Source organism: Vanessa tameamea, chromosome 8 (assembly GCF_037043105.1).
Source record: "Vanessa tameamea isolate UH-Manoa-2023 chromosome 8, ilVanTame1 primary haplotype, whole genome shotgun sequence".
In the NCBI taxonomy this organism is placed as follows: domain Eukaryota; kingdom Metazoa; phylum Arthropoda; class Insecta; order Lepidoptera; family Nymphalidae; genus Vanessa; species Vanessa tameamea.
The window spans coordinates 3323573-3339481 of NC_087316.1; the positions used below are offsets into that span (position 1 = coordinate 3323573).

Here is a 15909-nt window from a genome sequence, read left to right on the forward strand (position 1 = left end):
TAACTTTTTTTTATTATTAATAATAAGAGCAATTTTATTATAACTTTTGGTAGAGATTTAAAATAAAAAATGCTCAAGCTAATGCTATAAGAATTTTGAAAGAGAAAAAATAATTGTTACTCGGAATTATCGAATAGCAACACTCACTATTCCTTGTTATAATTTGTCTCACACGTATTTTGATTTTACAGCCCTCAATTTTTTTATTATGTTTATATTATATTTAGATTTTATCGTAAACAATTCAGTATAGGTTTATTAATATATTAATAAATTATTTTGTCGTACCCTAAAGAGGCTTTAAATTTTTGACAAGTATAAACGCAACTCTGTGAATTTAGCGGTAATCTGTGGCCTGATTATGCTAGCTGAGGTGGTATTGGTATTGCAATTCAATATTCGGTTTTATTCATTCATTCTATGTTATATGATTTTTTTTTGATGAAAATGAAAGGTTATGTTGTATTTCACACATATAATACCTTTATTAATTTAGATTTACGTTAAAAACTACAAATTTCAAGTTGTCAATATTGACAAGCAGGTATGTATAGTATCCGACAAAATTTAAAGTACATGTCTAACACATAAAACACCCAAACCCGATGTACTTTCATATTTGTCGATGTAATGTCAATCAATAAGTACAGTTTTCTGTATAAACTACGATATTCTCGTTTAATTTTTAGATCAAGATGTCGAAGCGTACAGCAGAAGATGGTGGCAATGGCAGTAATCAACCACCGATTAAGAAAGTTCATTTTGAACCCCACCTTATTGGTCCAGTGTCCACCCTTGAAGAGATGGATATTAAAGTCTTACAATTTCAAAACAAAAAATTGGCTCAGGTAATATCCTTTGCACTGAATATCATTGTGGATATTATGAAAAACCATTCGAGTTCAATACAAACTCTCTCAGTAGTACTAGAATTCTACAAATAATGTGACAGTCAGCTGTTTACAGATCCTACAGCTGTTTTTAATATCTCTTTCAATATTATTTGTAGTCTAATTACATTGCAAATGAGATATTCCTGATTATTAATACTCCTTGATATAGTTATTAAGTAATTCAGTCTTCCATATTATTTTTTGTTTTTATTTTAAAGATATATTAATGTAGGAGTGTAGTGTTTTGTTTTTTTTTTTGTTATTTAAAATGTATAATGTAATTCGCCTGTAGTGGTGTATCACACCGTACATTAATTTATTCCCTACTTTTTCTTAAAAATTTGTGAATATGCCGATGGTGTTTCGAAAATCTATAAATTAATTAATAACATAGCTTATTACTTAACTACAAGAATAATAATGTTTCTTCTAAAAGTTGCAGTTATTTTATAAAGTTATGTTTTATATTTTACATTAATAACATCTTAGACAACAATTTTTAATTGAATAAGTAAATGTTTGCTTGTATGAAATAAAAATAGCTTATAAACCCATACATCAATTTTTTGTAACTAAGTTTTTGTTATGAATATAGTAACCATAGTTTTAAATTTCATGTAAATAACATTGTGATTATAAATCAGCAATTCAATAATTTGTAGAGAATTGAGCAACGTCACAGATGTGAAGCAGAATTGCGAGCGAGGATTGAGCAGCTGGAAAAGAGACAAACTCAAGATGATGCGGTGCTGTGTGTAGTCAATAGATATTGGAATTTGCTTAATGAAGACATCAGAGTTTTATTACAACGTTTTGATGCAGAGACAGCAGATGAATCAGAAAATAAAAGTAATTAATAGCTCTTCCGATCATAAATTAAACATATCTGTATTTCTCTTACAGTTAAAATAATGCATATATACATATAGAAATCAAACAATTCTATGAAACTAGTATGACATTGAATGCTAATAATTAAAGTGCTATTAATGATCATATTACCATGTTACAAAAAACTATGTTCAAACTTCATCTTTTTGTGTAAGGTCATGGAGACAATATGTTTTATTTAGGTTAATATATTGTACATAGTGTTTAATATTGTTCATTTCAGTAGTTGAACCCGAATTTCCATGTTATAGATGAGAATGAAGCTACAACTTCATTCCTAATGCAGTTGTCGACATGGGATAAAGAGGAATTAGATGCTCAGCTTGCGAATAGAGTGCAAGTAAGCAAGAGGGCCGTGGCTAAAGTCTTACAAGCATTTGACAGACTTCAGCAGAGAAATGATAAGATCTGGAAAGCCATCAAAGGAGAAGGGGAAGGTAAGGCTAGCTTAATTTTTAATACCTTTATTTGTTAAGTACAATAATTAATGATTATTTTAACACCAACATGTTTAGTTTGGACTTGGCTTAACAGTGCTTGTTTTTGAAGGTTAAGTCTTACAGACTTTAACTGTACCGCTACAAAGAACAATACATCTTAAATTTCATAATGGGCAGCATAGAGTATATGTAATGAGTGAGCTCTATGTCTTAAGGTGCCAGATTCTATGGGAAAGGTTGCCACTTACTAACCGGGGGCTATTTGCTCCTCTGACTAAAAAAAAGGAAGAATAATTATGATATTTAAAAACTAGAGAACACAAAAACTGCGGTAACATTACCACTGTACTACATTAAAAAACACAATTTGCTTTTTACCAATTGATTATGATAATGACCTCCTCTTGGTACATTTTTCCATGAAAACATCATCTTCATAAAATGCATCCACCAAGACATTGTACAGTGTGCAAGTGTAAGCATCTGAGTGCTATTAGAGTTATTTAATTCAAATAAAATAGTATGGCAAATTTCCATATTTCCAGAATGATTCAGGCTCAGGGCCAACATTCTTTACATGCTTTCCAAGGCATATAAATTAATAGGGGTATAAATTGTTAACTTTCAATGAATGATAAAAATGAAAAAATTATATATTTTATAGAAGCAACTCTGACATTGAACACTCTTGGATTGCTGATTAATAAGACTGTATAGTCTTATTAATCAGCAGTTCCAAGAGTGTTGGACAAACAAATGGGGCAGTAAATTTAATACTAATTACTTAAAATAGAAATAAGAAGAAAGATACAATAATAAGAAGAAATAATTTTCTTCACTAAGCTTATAATATTGGCTAGCTTATATCATTTATTCTACTTCACCATAAACCAATTTAAATTTTATAAGTTTCATTTAAATAATTGAGCTTAAATTATATATATTATGATGCTGGTGATAGTACAATAGTTTTATATATCAAACCGTTTTTTTTAACAATCAAAACATCCATTCGTAACACAGAAGGAGCTCCAGCACCGTCTCTGGACGAGGTGATCCGCGCCACCAACGAGGAGGTGACGGCGGAGAGCCGGCGGCTGCAGGCGCTGTGCACGTCGCTGCACGAGGGTCACCACGCCATGACGCTGCGGGTGGCGCGGCTGCAAGACGCCGTCAACAGCCGCGACACTGAGAACGCCGAGCTCAAGAATCAGATTGATGACCTGCAGTATGAATTGATGAAGGTCCATAACTCTTCATCTTTATATTTATTATTACTTATATTAGTGAATATAGTATATATTATGTAATTATATTTATGTAATGTATTACATGGTAGGGCTTTGTGCAAACCCATCTGGGTATGTGCCACCCACTCATCAGATATTCTGACCCCAAGCAACAATACTTGGTATTGTTGTGTTCTGGTTTGAAGGGTGAGTGAGCCAGTGTAACTACAGGAACAAGGGACATAACATCTTAGTTCCCAATGTTGGTTGCGCATAGGCGAAGTAAGGGATGGTTAATATTTCTAACAGCACCAATGTCTATGGGCGGTACTGACCGCTTAACATCAGGTGGCCCATTTGCCGGTCCACCTAACTATTACTATATCATAATCTGTTTTGATAGTGGAATTAATTATGTAATTTTAAAATGTTAAATTATTTATTGAGTATGTTTGGGAGATGGGTTTAAATTTTACAAGTAATTTTTATTAGAAAAAAATATTTATAGATCAAGTAGTCAATCATCATTTTATAGATCAAAGTAACACCAACCATGACAAATTGTCGACATATTAAAAATTAAATTATAATAGAGTATGTGTTTAAAAATATTTTAAACAAAAGTATCTCATTTTCAGGTGCGCTCGAGGAACGACAAACTGGAAAATCACCTCGCAGAAGCGATCGAAAAGCTGAAGAGCTACCACCAGTCGGGCGGCGCGGCGGCGGGCGCGGCGGGCGGCGCGGGGGGCGCGGGGGGCGCGGCCTGCGCGCCGCACTCGGCCGCCAGCGCCAAGCTGGAGGACGTGGCGGCCGAGCTGGAGGAGCAGCGCGAGCTGGCCACCAACCGCCTGGCCGAGCTGGACCGCCTGCACCGCCAGCACCGCGACACGCTCAAGGAGCTCGAGAAGCTAAAAATGGACGTGAGTTTACAATTATATCACAATATCTATCAAATGCTGTAACTAATATTTGTCAATGATTGTAAAATTCTCTATAGATCCGGCAACTGCCGGAGTCGGTGATAGTTGAGACGACCGAGTACAAGTGTCTGCAGAGCCAGTTCTCGGTGCTTTACAATGAGTCGATGCAGATGAAAACAGCTCTTGATGAGACTCGTTTGCAACTCCAGAGCGCCAAAAACCTTCACATGCGGCAGATTGAGATGATGGAGGTATGGAAGTATTCAAATTCACTTGCCCGTCTTTTCTTATAAATATATGACTATATTAAATGTTTCATAGTTTTACGACAATTAATTTTGATTTTAAGAAAGTAATAAATCTCATAAAGTCAAAACTGTTTTTAAGAACATATACAATTATAAGGATAACTCAGATGATAATATTATAAATAATAAGTCAGGTTTACTTACATAACAATCCTCTGTCTTCTGACGTTTGTCAATCAAGGAGGACAGGAAGAGTAAAATCATTGTTTAACTAAAAATCCGCTAAAAATGTTTATAAGTAGGACATTAATAATATGTTAGTGTTATTTTGAATGATTAAAGTATTGTACCTATTCTGAAAGAACTATAATTTTACAGAGCGAAGAGCTAGCCAGGCAAAAGGCACTACGAGCTGAAATGATTCAACTTGAAGATGTACTTGGTCAATTGCGGAAAGAATATGAAATGTTGCGAATAGAGTTTGAACAGAATCTAGCCGCTAACGAACAGACCGGTCCCATCAACAGGGAAATGAGACATCTCATAACTTCGCTGCAGAATCACAATCAACAGCTAAAGGGGGAAGTTCATCGGTATAAGAGAAAATATAAAGATTCTAGTCAAGAATTAAATAAGGTAATTTTTGTAGCTTGACAAGTGACTTATATTTTAGACCTCTAATATTTAACCATATACAAGCCTCCCAGTGCTGTTATAATCTCTGGATTGTTGTATTGGGTAGTTTGTTAGTTGCACCTCTTATTATCAATATGTCTGACCCAGGATAAACCATGTGTATAATTTATTTCGATAGATTCGTAAAGAATTGGAGGAAGCAAGTTCTCGTGGCGGCGCCCCCTCGGAGCAACCGGACGAAAAGCCGCTAGTCGTTAAAAAGGAGGAGCCCGATCCTGAGGTAGTCCAGTCTAAATAGAAGCACATTTTTGCAATATCTGTTACAGCTTTATGAAAATATAAATAATTAATGATTGGTTAATTCCATTTATTTAACTCATGTCACTTTTTCACGTACAAGTGCCAGTTCCCTAATGCTGCGTCCACATGTCCGCAGGGAGAGGAGAGCGCGTGTGCGGAGGCTCGCGGCAAGGAGCACGGCCGGGCCAAGCTGCAGGAGCAGGACCAGCTCATCAAGGACCTCAAACAGCAACTCAAGTAAGCATAAAGTATACTATCATCGGATTTATGTTTGATCGATGGTCATGGAATACGGCGTATTTATCAGGTATTCTGCCGCCAAACAACAATACTTAGGATTGTTGTGTATTACGAAGAAACAGTTAGAAGCAGAAATTATTCCTATCTGAAATTAACGTTACATTAATTAAATTTGCGTTCTTTTCCGTCAGGAAAGCAGTGAACGAGCAAAAGGAGTTGAAGTTGTTGCTGGACATGTACAAAGGAGTCAGTAAAGAGCAGCGCGACAAGGTGCAGCTCATGGCGGCGGAGAGGAAAGCGCGGCAGGAACTGGAAGATCACCGCCAGAAGGCTAAAATGGCGCAGGTCTTTCTTCATGTCGATATCCACCAATAATATTACGTCTTCTAATGTAAATAATATACAGTTAGATTTACAGTTAACAGTGATAAGTTCAACAAGTGACAGTGTAATCGGTTAGCATCGACGACCATCTATGTGGTGATATGGCCAATTACCATCTGATATTCAATAATGGTAGTTATATTGCGGCGTACACTCAATATATTTGCCATACATTAAATCTTTTAAAAACAACGAATCCAGCCCAAACCCGACAGAAGCTGTCAATGAGGATCTTCATAAAAATTAGTCTTATTTTTAAGTATCGACAGTTGTATCGGCTTAATGGCTGTAATAATGTTCGCAGGAGAGCAAGCGCGAACGGCGGCTGGCGGACGAGGACGCGCTGCGCAAGATCAAGCAGCTGGAGGAGCAGAAGTACGAGCTGCAGAAGCAGCTGTCGTGTGCGCGGCCCAACGCAGACCCGCTGCACGCCTTCGCCAGGCCCTTCGCCGGCTCGCAGGTCTCTGCCGTACGATCCCTCTTATACTAACTACTATCGCTTACATAAGAGTTCACGGTAACGGTTTTCACTTTATAATTATACTATAGTCCATGTTGACAGATTGTATCTCAATCGCTTCGTTCTGACTGGAGCGACTTTGCTGATTTATTTTGTACAGTAAATATAATATTGAAACTTCAATAGTACGGGACGCATGTTGCAATGAAATACAGATTCGATCGTCATCCGGCTTCGCTATAACTCTGTTTTAATATTATATTTACAGTAATGTTGCGTTTTGTGTGTATTATTCGATTCGTGAATGAAACCTTGCGAGTTATACTTTTTATTTTCAAAGCAATTTAATCTGCAGGAAGAGGAGGCCCTTCTAAATGAAATGGAAGTGACCGGGCAAGCATTCGAGGATATGCAGGAGCAGAATTCACGCCTTATCCAGCAGCTGCGGGAGAAAGACGACGCTAACTTCAAGCTTATGTCGGAGCGGATAAAAGCCAATTCCCTTCACAAACTGCTGAGAGAGGAGAAGCAACTCCTACAAGAGCAGGTTACGAACAATAATTTGTCTTCGAATTATAGTAGTAGTAGTTTTGTATAACAATAATGATAAAATAATTTAAGTTTCGAAACATTGTCATAGCGTATCGAAAATGTTAGTTCTCAAGCGAAGGAGCGAACAATTAGTAGACTCTTATCGACAGACAAAATAATTTCTCGTGATTTACTTTTCAATATTTACCTCTTTCCATTCATGATACATCTAATCACTAAAATTATCATACTAAAATAAATTTCTAAAATAATGGAGAGATCACGAGCAAAACTCCACACGAACAAACAAGTTCCAAGGTCTCACGAGCATCGACGCGATGTTGCTGACGGTACCGCTAGCGGGCCGACCGCTCGTTTCAATTCTAAAAGCTCGCATGACATTGATCGAGCGTGGGTTATATTATAACGTATGTATGTGTAATGAAATAATGTTAAAATAGTTTTATTAATAAGTACATTTTATATTTTAATAATCGGCAAGCAATATAATAGGCCACCAAATCGTAAATATATTCTTCTATGTCTAAGATGACTTTTGAAGCAGGCATAAGGTTAAAAAAATATTAATCCTCTGTAGTAAGATTAATGTTTGTAGTTTCAACGATAATCTTGTATCGCAGGTGGTGACACGCGATCAGCAGATAGAATCCATGGGGCTGGTTGCTCGGCGGCTGGAGGAGAAGGAGCGCCTGTTACAGAACACTCTATCCGCAGTGGAGAAGGAGTTGTTGTTGCGGCAACAGGCTATGGAGATGCACAAGCGGAAAGCAATCGAATCTGCGCAGTCCGCTGCAGACCTTAAGCTGCATCTTGGTATGTAAGATAGGTCAAATATTATTACTAAGCAATAATTACTATTGTTCAGTTCCAGTTTGAGTGAGTTAATGTAACAAGCACAAGAGACATAATATCTTAGTTCCCAAGGTTGGTGGCGCATTGGTTATATGAGGAGTGATTCACATGACCACTATTGATTATTGGTATTATTTCAATAAAACTCTTTGACTTCTTTATCAAACTGAACACTTTAATATTTATTTCCACTGGTTTTAATTTAACTTCTTTCACAGATTATAAATAGATACTACATGGCCACAGACTATGTGTGCTCTGTCTCTGAAGAACAATAGCATTATAATGGCAGAAAACTTAAACTTATACATTTTCAAAGATGCATATAATCTAATTTATAAATTTATTTATTCAATAACCATTTGCCGATCTAGATGAACTAAAAAATATTAACCTTCCTCTTAATCATACTGTTTATTGATGAAAACGCTTTATAATCCCTTGTTTAGTTTAAAATCTAAGCGTATAGACGACAGGAAACGATTTTCTTTTAAACTGTGTATAGATAAAAGATAGATAAGTCTTTTTGTATAATATTATTCAAGTATTTTTCTTTTATAATAATTGTACTGTTTAAACACTTTGAAAGAGAAAATTTTATATTCTGTTACAGAAAAATATCACGCGCAGATGAAGGAAGCGCAGCAAGTAGTGGCCGAAAAGACGAGCGCACTCGAAGCTGAAGCGTACAAAACTAAACGGTTACACGTGAGTGGTCTAAACTATACGTCGATAAACTATTTAAAATATAAAGGATGAAAATGTTAATATGTTACCTTAAAATTTTGTAATCACTCAACATTTATCAATACAACAAACAATGTTGCAAATGTTGTGTTAGTTTAAAGTGTCAACGAGTGAATAAAGTACGACGCCAGCGTAGGTTCATTTTACATAATACAATAATACGATTTTTACTTAGTTCAAATTCACACAGAATTAACAAAACTTAGTGTCATCAATTTTATTGTTAGTTTCACTAAGCACATTGAATCATTTTAATCACGCTACTGCTTATAACTTAATCAGCAGATCACACGACGCTTGGGAATGTTTATATAATTATAAGTTCATATCCAATGCGATTTGCTAATAGCTCTGCTATATTTTGCATTTCAAATATTTTATAGATAACATTAAGAATAGTATAGATTATTTAAATGTCGACCAAAATTACATGTTAATTCAAGGTCAAATTGTTTATTAAACTTTACCTCTCTTGCTATTGGAATGTACACAGGGCACAAGTGATCAAATACTATAATTCATAGTGATTTGTAGAGCAATGTAAGATTTCGTTTTGCTATTTTTCGATAACCACTTACCATTTTATATTTATTAATATTAGGAAGAGTTGGCGGTCCTTCGGCGTAAAGCAGAACGTATGAAAAAGATGGAGCAAGCTGGCAGCAGTATGGACGAAGTGCTCCTCGAAGAGATCAGAGAGTACAAGGAGACGCTCACTTGCCCTTCATGCAAGGTATCTTTAAATTTATTAACGATTTCGTAGCACCGCAAATTTCCATTTCATTTTCTGTGCCTTTTCTTATAATCCGGGCTTATATCTTATACCAGTAAATTTATATGTATAGAAAATGTGCATCGATTTTACATTGGTTAAACCATGTATAAAACCTAAGCTAGTGTTTAATTTTATTTATAAAACAAACTTTATCGCGCCGTTCCAATTTTTTTTCTATCCACTATATGTCATTATGGCGGTGTTTCCAGGTGAAGCGAAAGGACGCCGTGCTGACGAAATGTTTCCACGTGTTCTGCTGGGACTGCCTGCGCACGCGCTACGAGACGCGCCAGCGGAAGTGCCCCAAGTGCAACGCCGCCTTCGGGGCCAACGACTACCATCGCCTCTACCTCTCCACATAGGTACCTGTCGACGACCCCCGCTCGTAACCCACCTACTGAATTTTTTGGGTAAATGAATTTAATGTCCGCTATTGTGTAGTGGAGTTTTTATTAACTGTTATTTATAATCGGTTGAGATTGTGCGTTTACGATGGTCGGTGTTCCCGTGGAGTATGATAGATTTATTATTCTTGAGAGTCAAGTGTCGGCACTTTTTTTCTTAACTATTGACAAGCCGAGTCTGTTTATACTACGCCAGAGTCACAACGCGTTTTCCTTATGGTAAACGTATATGCGTGTAACATCATTTCTAAGAGATGTTTTCTTAGTGTAGGGGTCTCGCTAGCGGGCAGTATTAGGATGTATATTTTGAATTTATAAATGTCGTGGAAGATGCAACTGACGGGCCCGAAGATCACATATAATCTTATGTGTTATAGAATTGTCATTATTCATATAAATTTGTTATTAATTACTCAAATTACTGTGCAATTCTGTATCTATATAGTTCTAGAAAACAAAAAGGTGAACAGATGGTGTCGTTTTTAGATTGAAATTTTGTACGCAATTTCTAAAAAAATTAATCCACATTTTATGGTTTCCAATTTACGCAAAAATATATTTCACTAGCACTGTTTTGGATTTTGCACTTTATATGTATATTGTATAAGTGCTTGTAATATTTGTTTTTAACTTTTTGTAACAATTAGGATTGTCTCAAGGATATTCCTTAAATGTATTGCCTAAAAAATATATATTTTCCTGTGTCCATATGGGTAATTTGAGGAAAGCAACGATTTTGTTGCGTATCTAAATAAGGCTGAGTGAGCCAGTGTAATAACAGGCACAAGGTTGGCAATGTATGTTTATTTTTTTGCCAAATACTCGTCTTTCTTTTTGTAATAATCGATAAAAAAATTAGGACAATCTTTGTATATTATATTAATAATTAAAGTAATATCTGTCTCAACAAAAATTACAAAAAATAACTTTAATTAGTTTCGTGTGATGATCTCATGGCAACACTGAAATTTAAGATTGAGGATGATGATGATGATAATGATGATGTGAACAGTATTGAAAGTGGTTTACTATCGGTTTGTGATTTTAGTGGATTCGGCATCGCGATGTGACGAGAGAACAATATGCATATTATCGATCGCAATTGTCTACATAATTTATATATCGATGTTAGATATGTGGCTTATACATTTTTAGATAATTGTATTTGCTTTTCGAGTATTATATATATAACTTAAAACGATTTAGACACAATAAAATAATATAATTAAATAGCTCAAACATAGCTTTCTTCAATTCTGGATATCCTCTAAGTAAAGATGTGAATGTGCACGAACAATTAATAAAAAATGATTAAAATATGACATTAGTATTCGATGGGACACGGTTTTTCATTCATTCCTTATATTATAGTAAAACTTTCCATGTATTTAATTATGAATTATATAAAAGAAATCATTAAATATAAGAATTTAAAGTGCATTTTACAACTATGTATGTGGCATACATGTTTTATTGTTGTATATTGAGAATAACATGAAATCGAACAAGTGAATAAAGTTTATCTTCGTTTAGTATGTAATAAGTTAAGTAAGTTTCAATTTATCACCTTATTATGGGCGTAAGGAATATGAAAGTATATAATGTATAATTTTGTAAACAATTTTTTGGTATGTAAAATTGAATACATTTCATGAAAGTCATAAGTGAAACTGATGTGAAAATTGTTCGAAAAATTGTATCCGAATGTGTTTCAAGTATTTTTTTTCCGAATAAATTAATAATTGTTCATTTTGCTGAAATTATACCCATCGAAATGTAAAACTGTTTTGACTTTTTTATTTTGTAAAAGTTCTATTTAATGAACCATATATATTATATGTCCTTTATTATGTGTAATTTATGATAACATTTTTTTAGGTATCGTTTTCACAGTTAGTCCATAATAAGGTAGTTCAGTTATAATTATTATTGTATTGTAGATAGGAAAATAGACTAACGCCAGCCCACTGACTGATATATTTATACTTTAGGCTAAACACTCATTGGGTTTAAATATATTTTGCATTCACTTCGCTGTCACTTGTAAAATCTCGTTCTAACTTTCTTGTCACTGTTTTATAATAAAAAAAAGTTTATTTTTCTTAAATATACTTGTGACAGTGTTTGGTACGAATTTAATTTAAATTTATAACTACATTTGTAACTCTAATAATTTCAACCAAACTATCTTAAGTAGAACCTCAGCCTTTGTGTTGTTAATTAATGTAGCTAAAATATTGTTTTTCACGACTTGCTAGGAATATAATAGCTGAAATTTTGTTAATTGTAAATGTTTTTTGTTTTGCAAGTGTTATTTAAACTCTGTTAAAATCTGACAAGAAACTATGTTATTACATGTTAAATCTATTTAAATAAACTATTTCATTGTTTCTGAACGCATCAATATGCAATACGTAGGTAAAAGTAATTCTTATCTCGAAATAAATGTTGGGTGTGGTTAAAAAAAAATTTCAAGCAAATTTCAAAGGGCTGAGGTATATAACTCAAACTGTGTATATCTGATTAAATGTAATATTAATTTAAATGGAGTATCGAATAAATGTTTTAAACATACTGTTTGTTTCATTATCAAATTGATATATTTTATTATTGCTATTTGCTTGGCAACGGGATACCTATTAAATAAACAATTAAAACAAGTATTCTTTTTGGAATTTTTTATTTACAAGTTACATATGTACATCACAATGTGACAATTCAGTCTAAATGTAATACATTATAACTGGTATTATATTTAGCCATCTAATAACGTATCCATACGATGAAAATGCTACTCATAAAGCAGGCATATGAACGGACGAAGCATGTTTTGTTGTACTATAACATATAAGTATTTTAAATAAGTATTTCTAGTTCCTATAGTAAAAAAAATGCTTAACAAACGTGCGATAACATTAAAAAGCGGTTTTTCGAAAGAAATAATCACTCATTTTTTGTTGAGAGGAAATTCTTAACACAAATTTAATTGCATAATATCAACATAAATACATCAGTCTCATTCGTTTTAGTAACTGAATTATTGAAATGTCATGATAATCGTTTATATATTCTAAACCACAAGGTTTATAAATAGCATATCGCGGCAGTGAATGAGTTACCATTATTTAAAATTAATTAAAAAAGGCAACATACAAGACTCGAATATTATCCATCGAAAGGTTTGATATTGATTTATTAATCTTATCACTTATGTTATTTACATGTTCGAATTACAGAAAATTCAATTATATTTAACTTTTATATAATTTGACAATTTGTATTGACTAGACTGTAATATCAAACATGATGTTATACTTTTTATTTACAACATTTATTCATCGCTTTTATTACTATACTGATTACCTTAGAAGAAATAATTATAAACATTTTCATAAGTAACGTCTTAATCGTTAATGGCACACAAACACTAATAATTGTGATTTAATAAATGTAGTATTCTTTACATATTTATTTAAGTAGCAATTGTTTAAATTCACGAGAAATATTGTCTTATGCTTTAAACAAAATATGAGGCAAAGACCGATACTTATAGATAAATAATAGTTCCTTACAGTGAGGTCCAATATATGGAAAACAAATAACATTATCATATGGCGTGACATATTTAAATTAATTGCAAGTAAATAGTAGACATTTTACAATATCAAATAGCTAATAAGTTTGTTAATGTTCAAGTGATATCCTGTGCACATTATTGCTTTGTCGCGATGCAATATAAAGCAGACATATTTCAAGTGACGATGATGTCAACCTAACAGATTTCGAACGCGGCGGCTAATCTCACCGGAGACCAGCCCACTACGCAGGACATACATTGCACCAGTGTGTGCAAACGCACTATTCCCTCGGTCTTATAATCCGATGGGACAGGAAATCCGACACGATCGGAAATAGTTCATTCCAACTTCAATGACTACTATTAAGAATATATATCCTGATTCAATTTCTTTATTCTAGACGATTTGCGTAGATTTTGTGCGCATTTAGCCCTTTCACTAATGTATGTTTCCAATTTAAAATAAATATACATATAAAAAAAAAACAAACATATAATAAATGCTTTTTCGGAATGAAAACCCATCCTTATGTATAGTTATAAAAATGATACTGTTATTACCTTAAACATAATTGTAGGATAGGTAGGATGGTCATATAAATGAAATATTATTTTTGATTACAAAAAACATTGAGATCAATAAAATCATGATTTAAAAAATATTTATAATTTTCAGGAACACTATATAGCCATCTCTATCTCTCTTCACACGCTTAGCTTTTTCTAAGTGTAATCTTAGTTTTTATTTCTATTCTATATCAAACTACATCTTCAGCCAATAACTACTCAAAATTTAATTTATTTTTCAGACAAACTTTTAATATATTTTATTTATAAATACGTTACCATTGTTTGACTATCTAAATTGTTCCATGTTTACGTATATGCGTGCTGTATATTTTGAATAATTTTTTTTCTAAATAAAATTATTTGTCATCAAATGGCAAGCGCTGATATAATGTGTGCGGGACGGATGATTTTTTTTTTATTATAATGGCATGGATATATTCTGGCAATATTTAAATAATTTTAGCAAAATATTTTTTATGAATTAAGTCAATATATTAGCGCAAATATATATAAAGATTTTATATTGAACTATTATATTGACACCGTTGGATATATACATGTGAACTAGCTTTTTGCCTTACAATTTATTTTAGTTTTCATGAATATTTAGTACCTAACAAGTATAAGATATCGATAATCAGAATTAGGAAATGAAAGTGGTCTTGGTAAAGCGGAATCATGAATATTTTTTGTTTTATGTAATATTATAATATTTCACAAAAATATTAGGAGTTTAGATTTTTTTAAATTCTGAACTTGGCACAGATTATGCTCATTACGGATTAGTCAAATACTAGAAGTCATCTAATTATTGTTATTTTATATGAAGACTTACAGTACTATGTTTCGATCACTAAATAATATTAATATAATATGTTAATTTACTGACCGTCTGTATTTGATTATAGTTAGTAGAATTATCTTAAAAAATGTTTTATTAAACTTAAGATGTATGGTCCTTATATTTTAATACGACAAAAAGTTTTTTTATTTTTTTATTTTGAATACTAGCGTATTATTTGAACTGGAGGCATTAAGGTTAATAAAGATATTGTGTTCAATATAATTTGCTTTTTGTCACTAAGATATTTTGGGATTATTAATGGATATATAAACTAATTCGAATACGTAAATTGCGAAGTAATTTACTATTGCAGAATTTAAAAAGCCTTTCTCAGTGAATTGATTAATATTAATGTTCATGAACAGTAGATAAGTTGAAAAATTTTGTAATTATATGTTTGGTGATAAGAATAAATAAATATGTAATATTGTTTCGGAGTCGGCAGTCGACTACTTCCCCAGACCAATATTAACCCTAAAAATATTTTTGTATCAGCACATCGAAGACAAATATTATTACATACCAAGCCACATAAGTGGACTTTTTATAAACGATCTACAGAGGTGAGGACGAACTGCAGAACCGATCAGAGAATCAACGGTACAATCTGATACTAAACGAAGTGAACAAAATAGACGAGAAAAAAGGATCAACAGGCGAACTAGCGAGTTACGCGTTTCGTTTTCTCTCTTAGAATTGAATCCAATCGTGTCATCGCTCCCCGTGAGCGACATCCCGACGAGGAGCTCTGCGATAAGACGAATCGCATACAAAAATGTAAATAAGCGCGTCGTCGGTGCGGCGGGAACAGCCGGGCGGGCGCGCCGCGCGGCCTGCGCGGGCGCGGCGTTAGAGCGCTGCCTTAGCGGACTACACGGACAGATGAGATAAACTATGTACATCATTTAATTAAATACTTGTATATATTATTTTTTTTACTGAGC

At 33.3% G+C, this 15909-nt stretch overlaps 1 protein-coding gene across 4 annotated transcripts; it reads left to right on the plus strand.

The window, feature by feature from the left end:
* The first annotated feature begins 324 nt into the window (after positions 1-324).
* On the plus strand, positions 325-12548 carry Bre1. 4 transcript variants are annotated; one of them, XM_026639547.2, is made up of 17 exons: positions 325-544; positions 690-848; positions 1556-1742; positions 2036-2221; positions 3248-3468; positions 4092-4376; positions 4454-4627; positions 5003-5260; positions 5439-5540; positions 5661-5797; positions 5992-6145; positions 6489-6653; positions 7000-7191; positions 7817-8009; positions 8662-8756; positions 9397-9528; positions 9780-12548. In XM_026639547.2, exons 2-17 carry the CDS (start codon positions 696-698, stop codon positions 9930-9932), a joined length of 2787 nt encoding a protein of 928 aa, XP_026495332.1. In that variant the 5' UTR covers positions 325-544; positions 690-695; the 3' UTR covers positions 9933-12548. The 4 variants fall into 4 exon arrangements, with proteins under 4 accessions (XP_026495332.1, XP_026495333.1, XP_026495334.1 ...); XM_026639548.2 differs by having other exon boundaries at positions 6489-6644; XM_026639549.2 differs by having other exon boundaries at positions 5697-5797.
* Positions 12549-15909: the final 3361 nt, after the last annotated feature.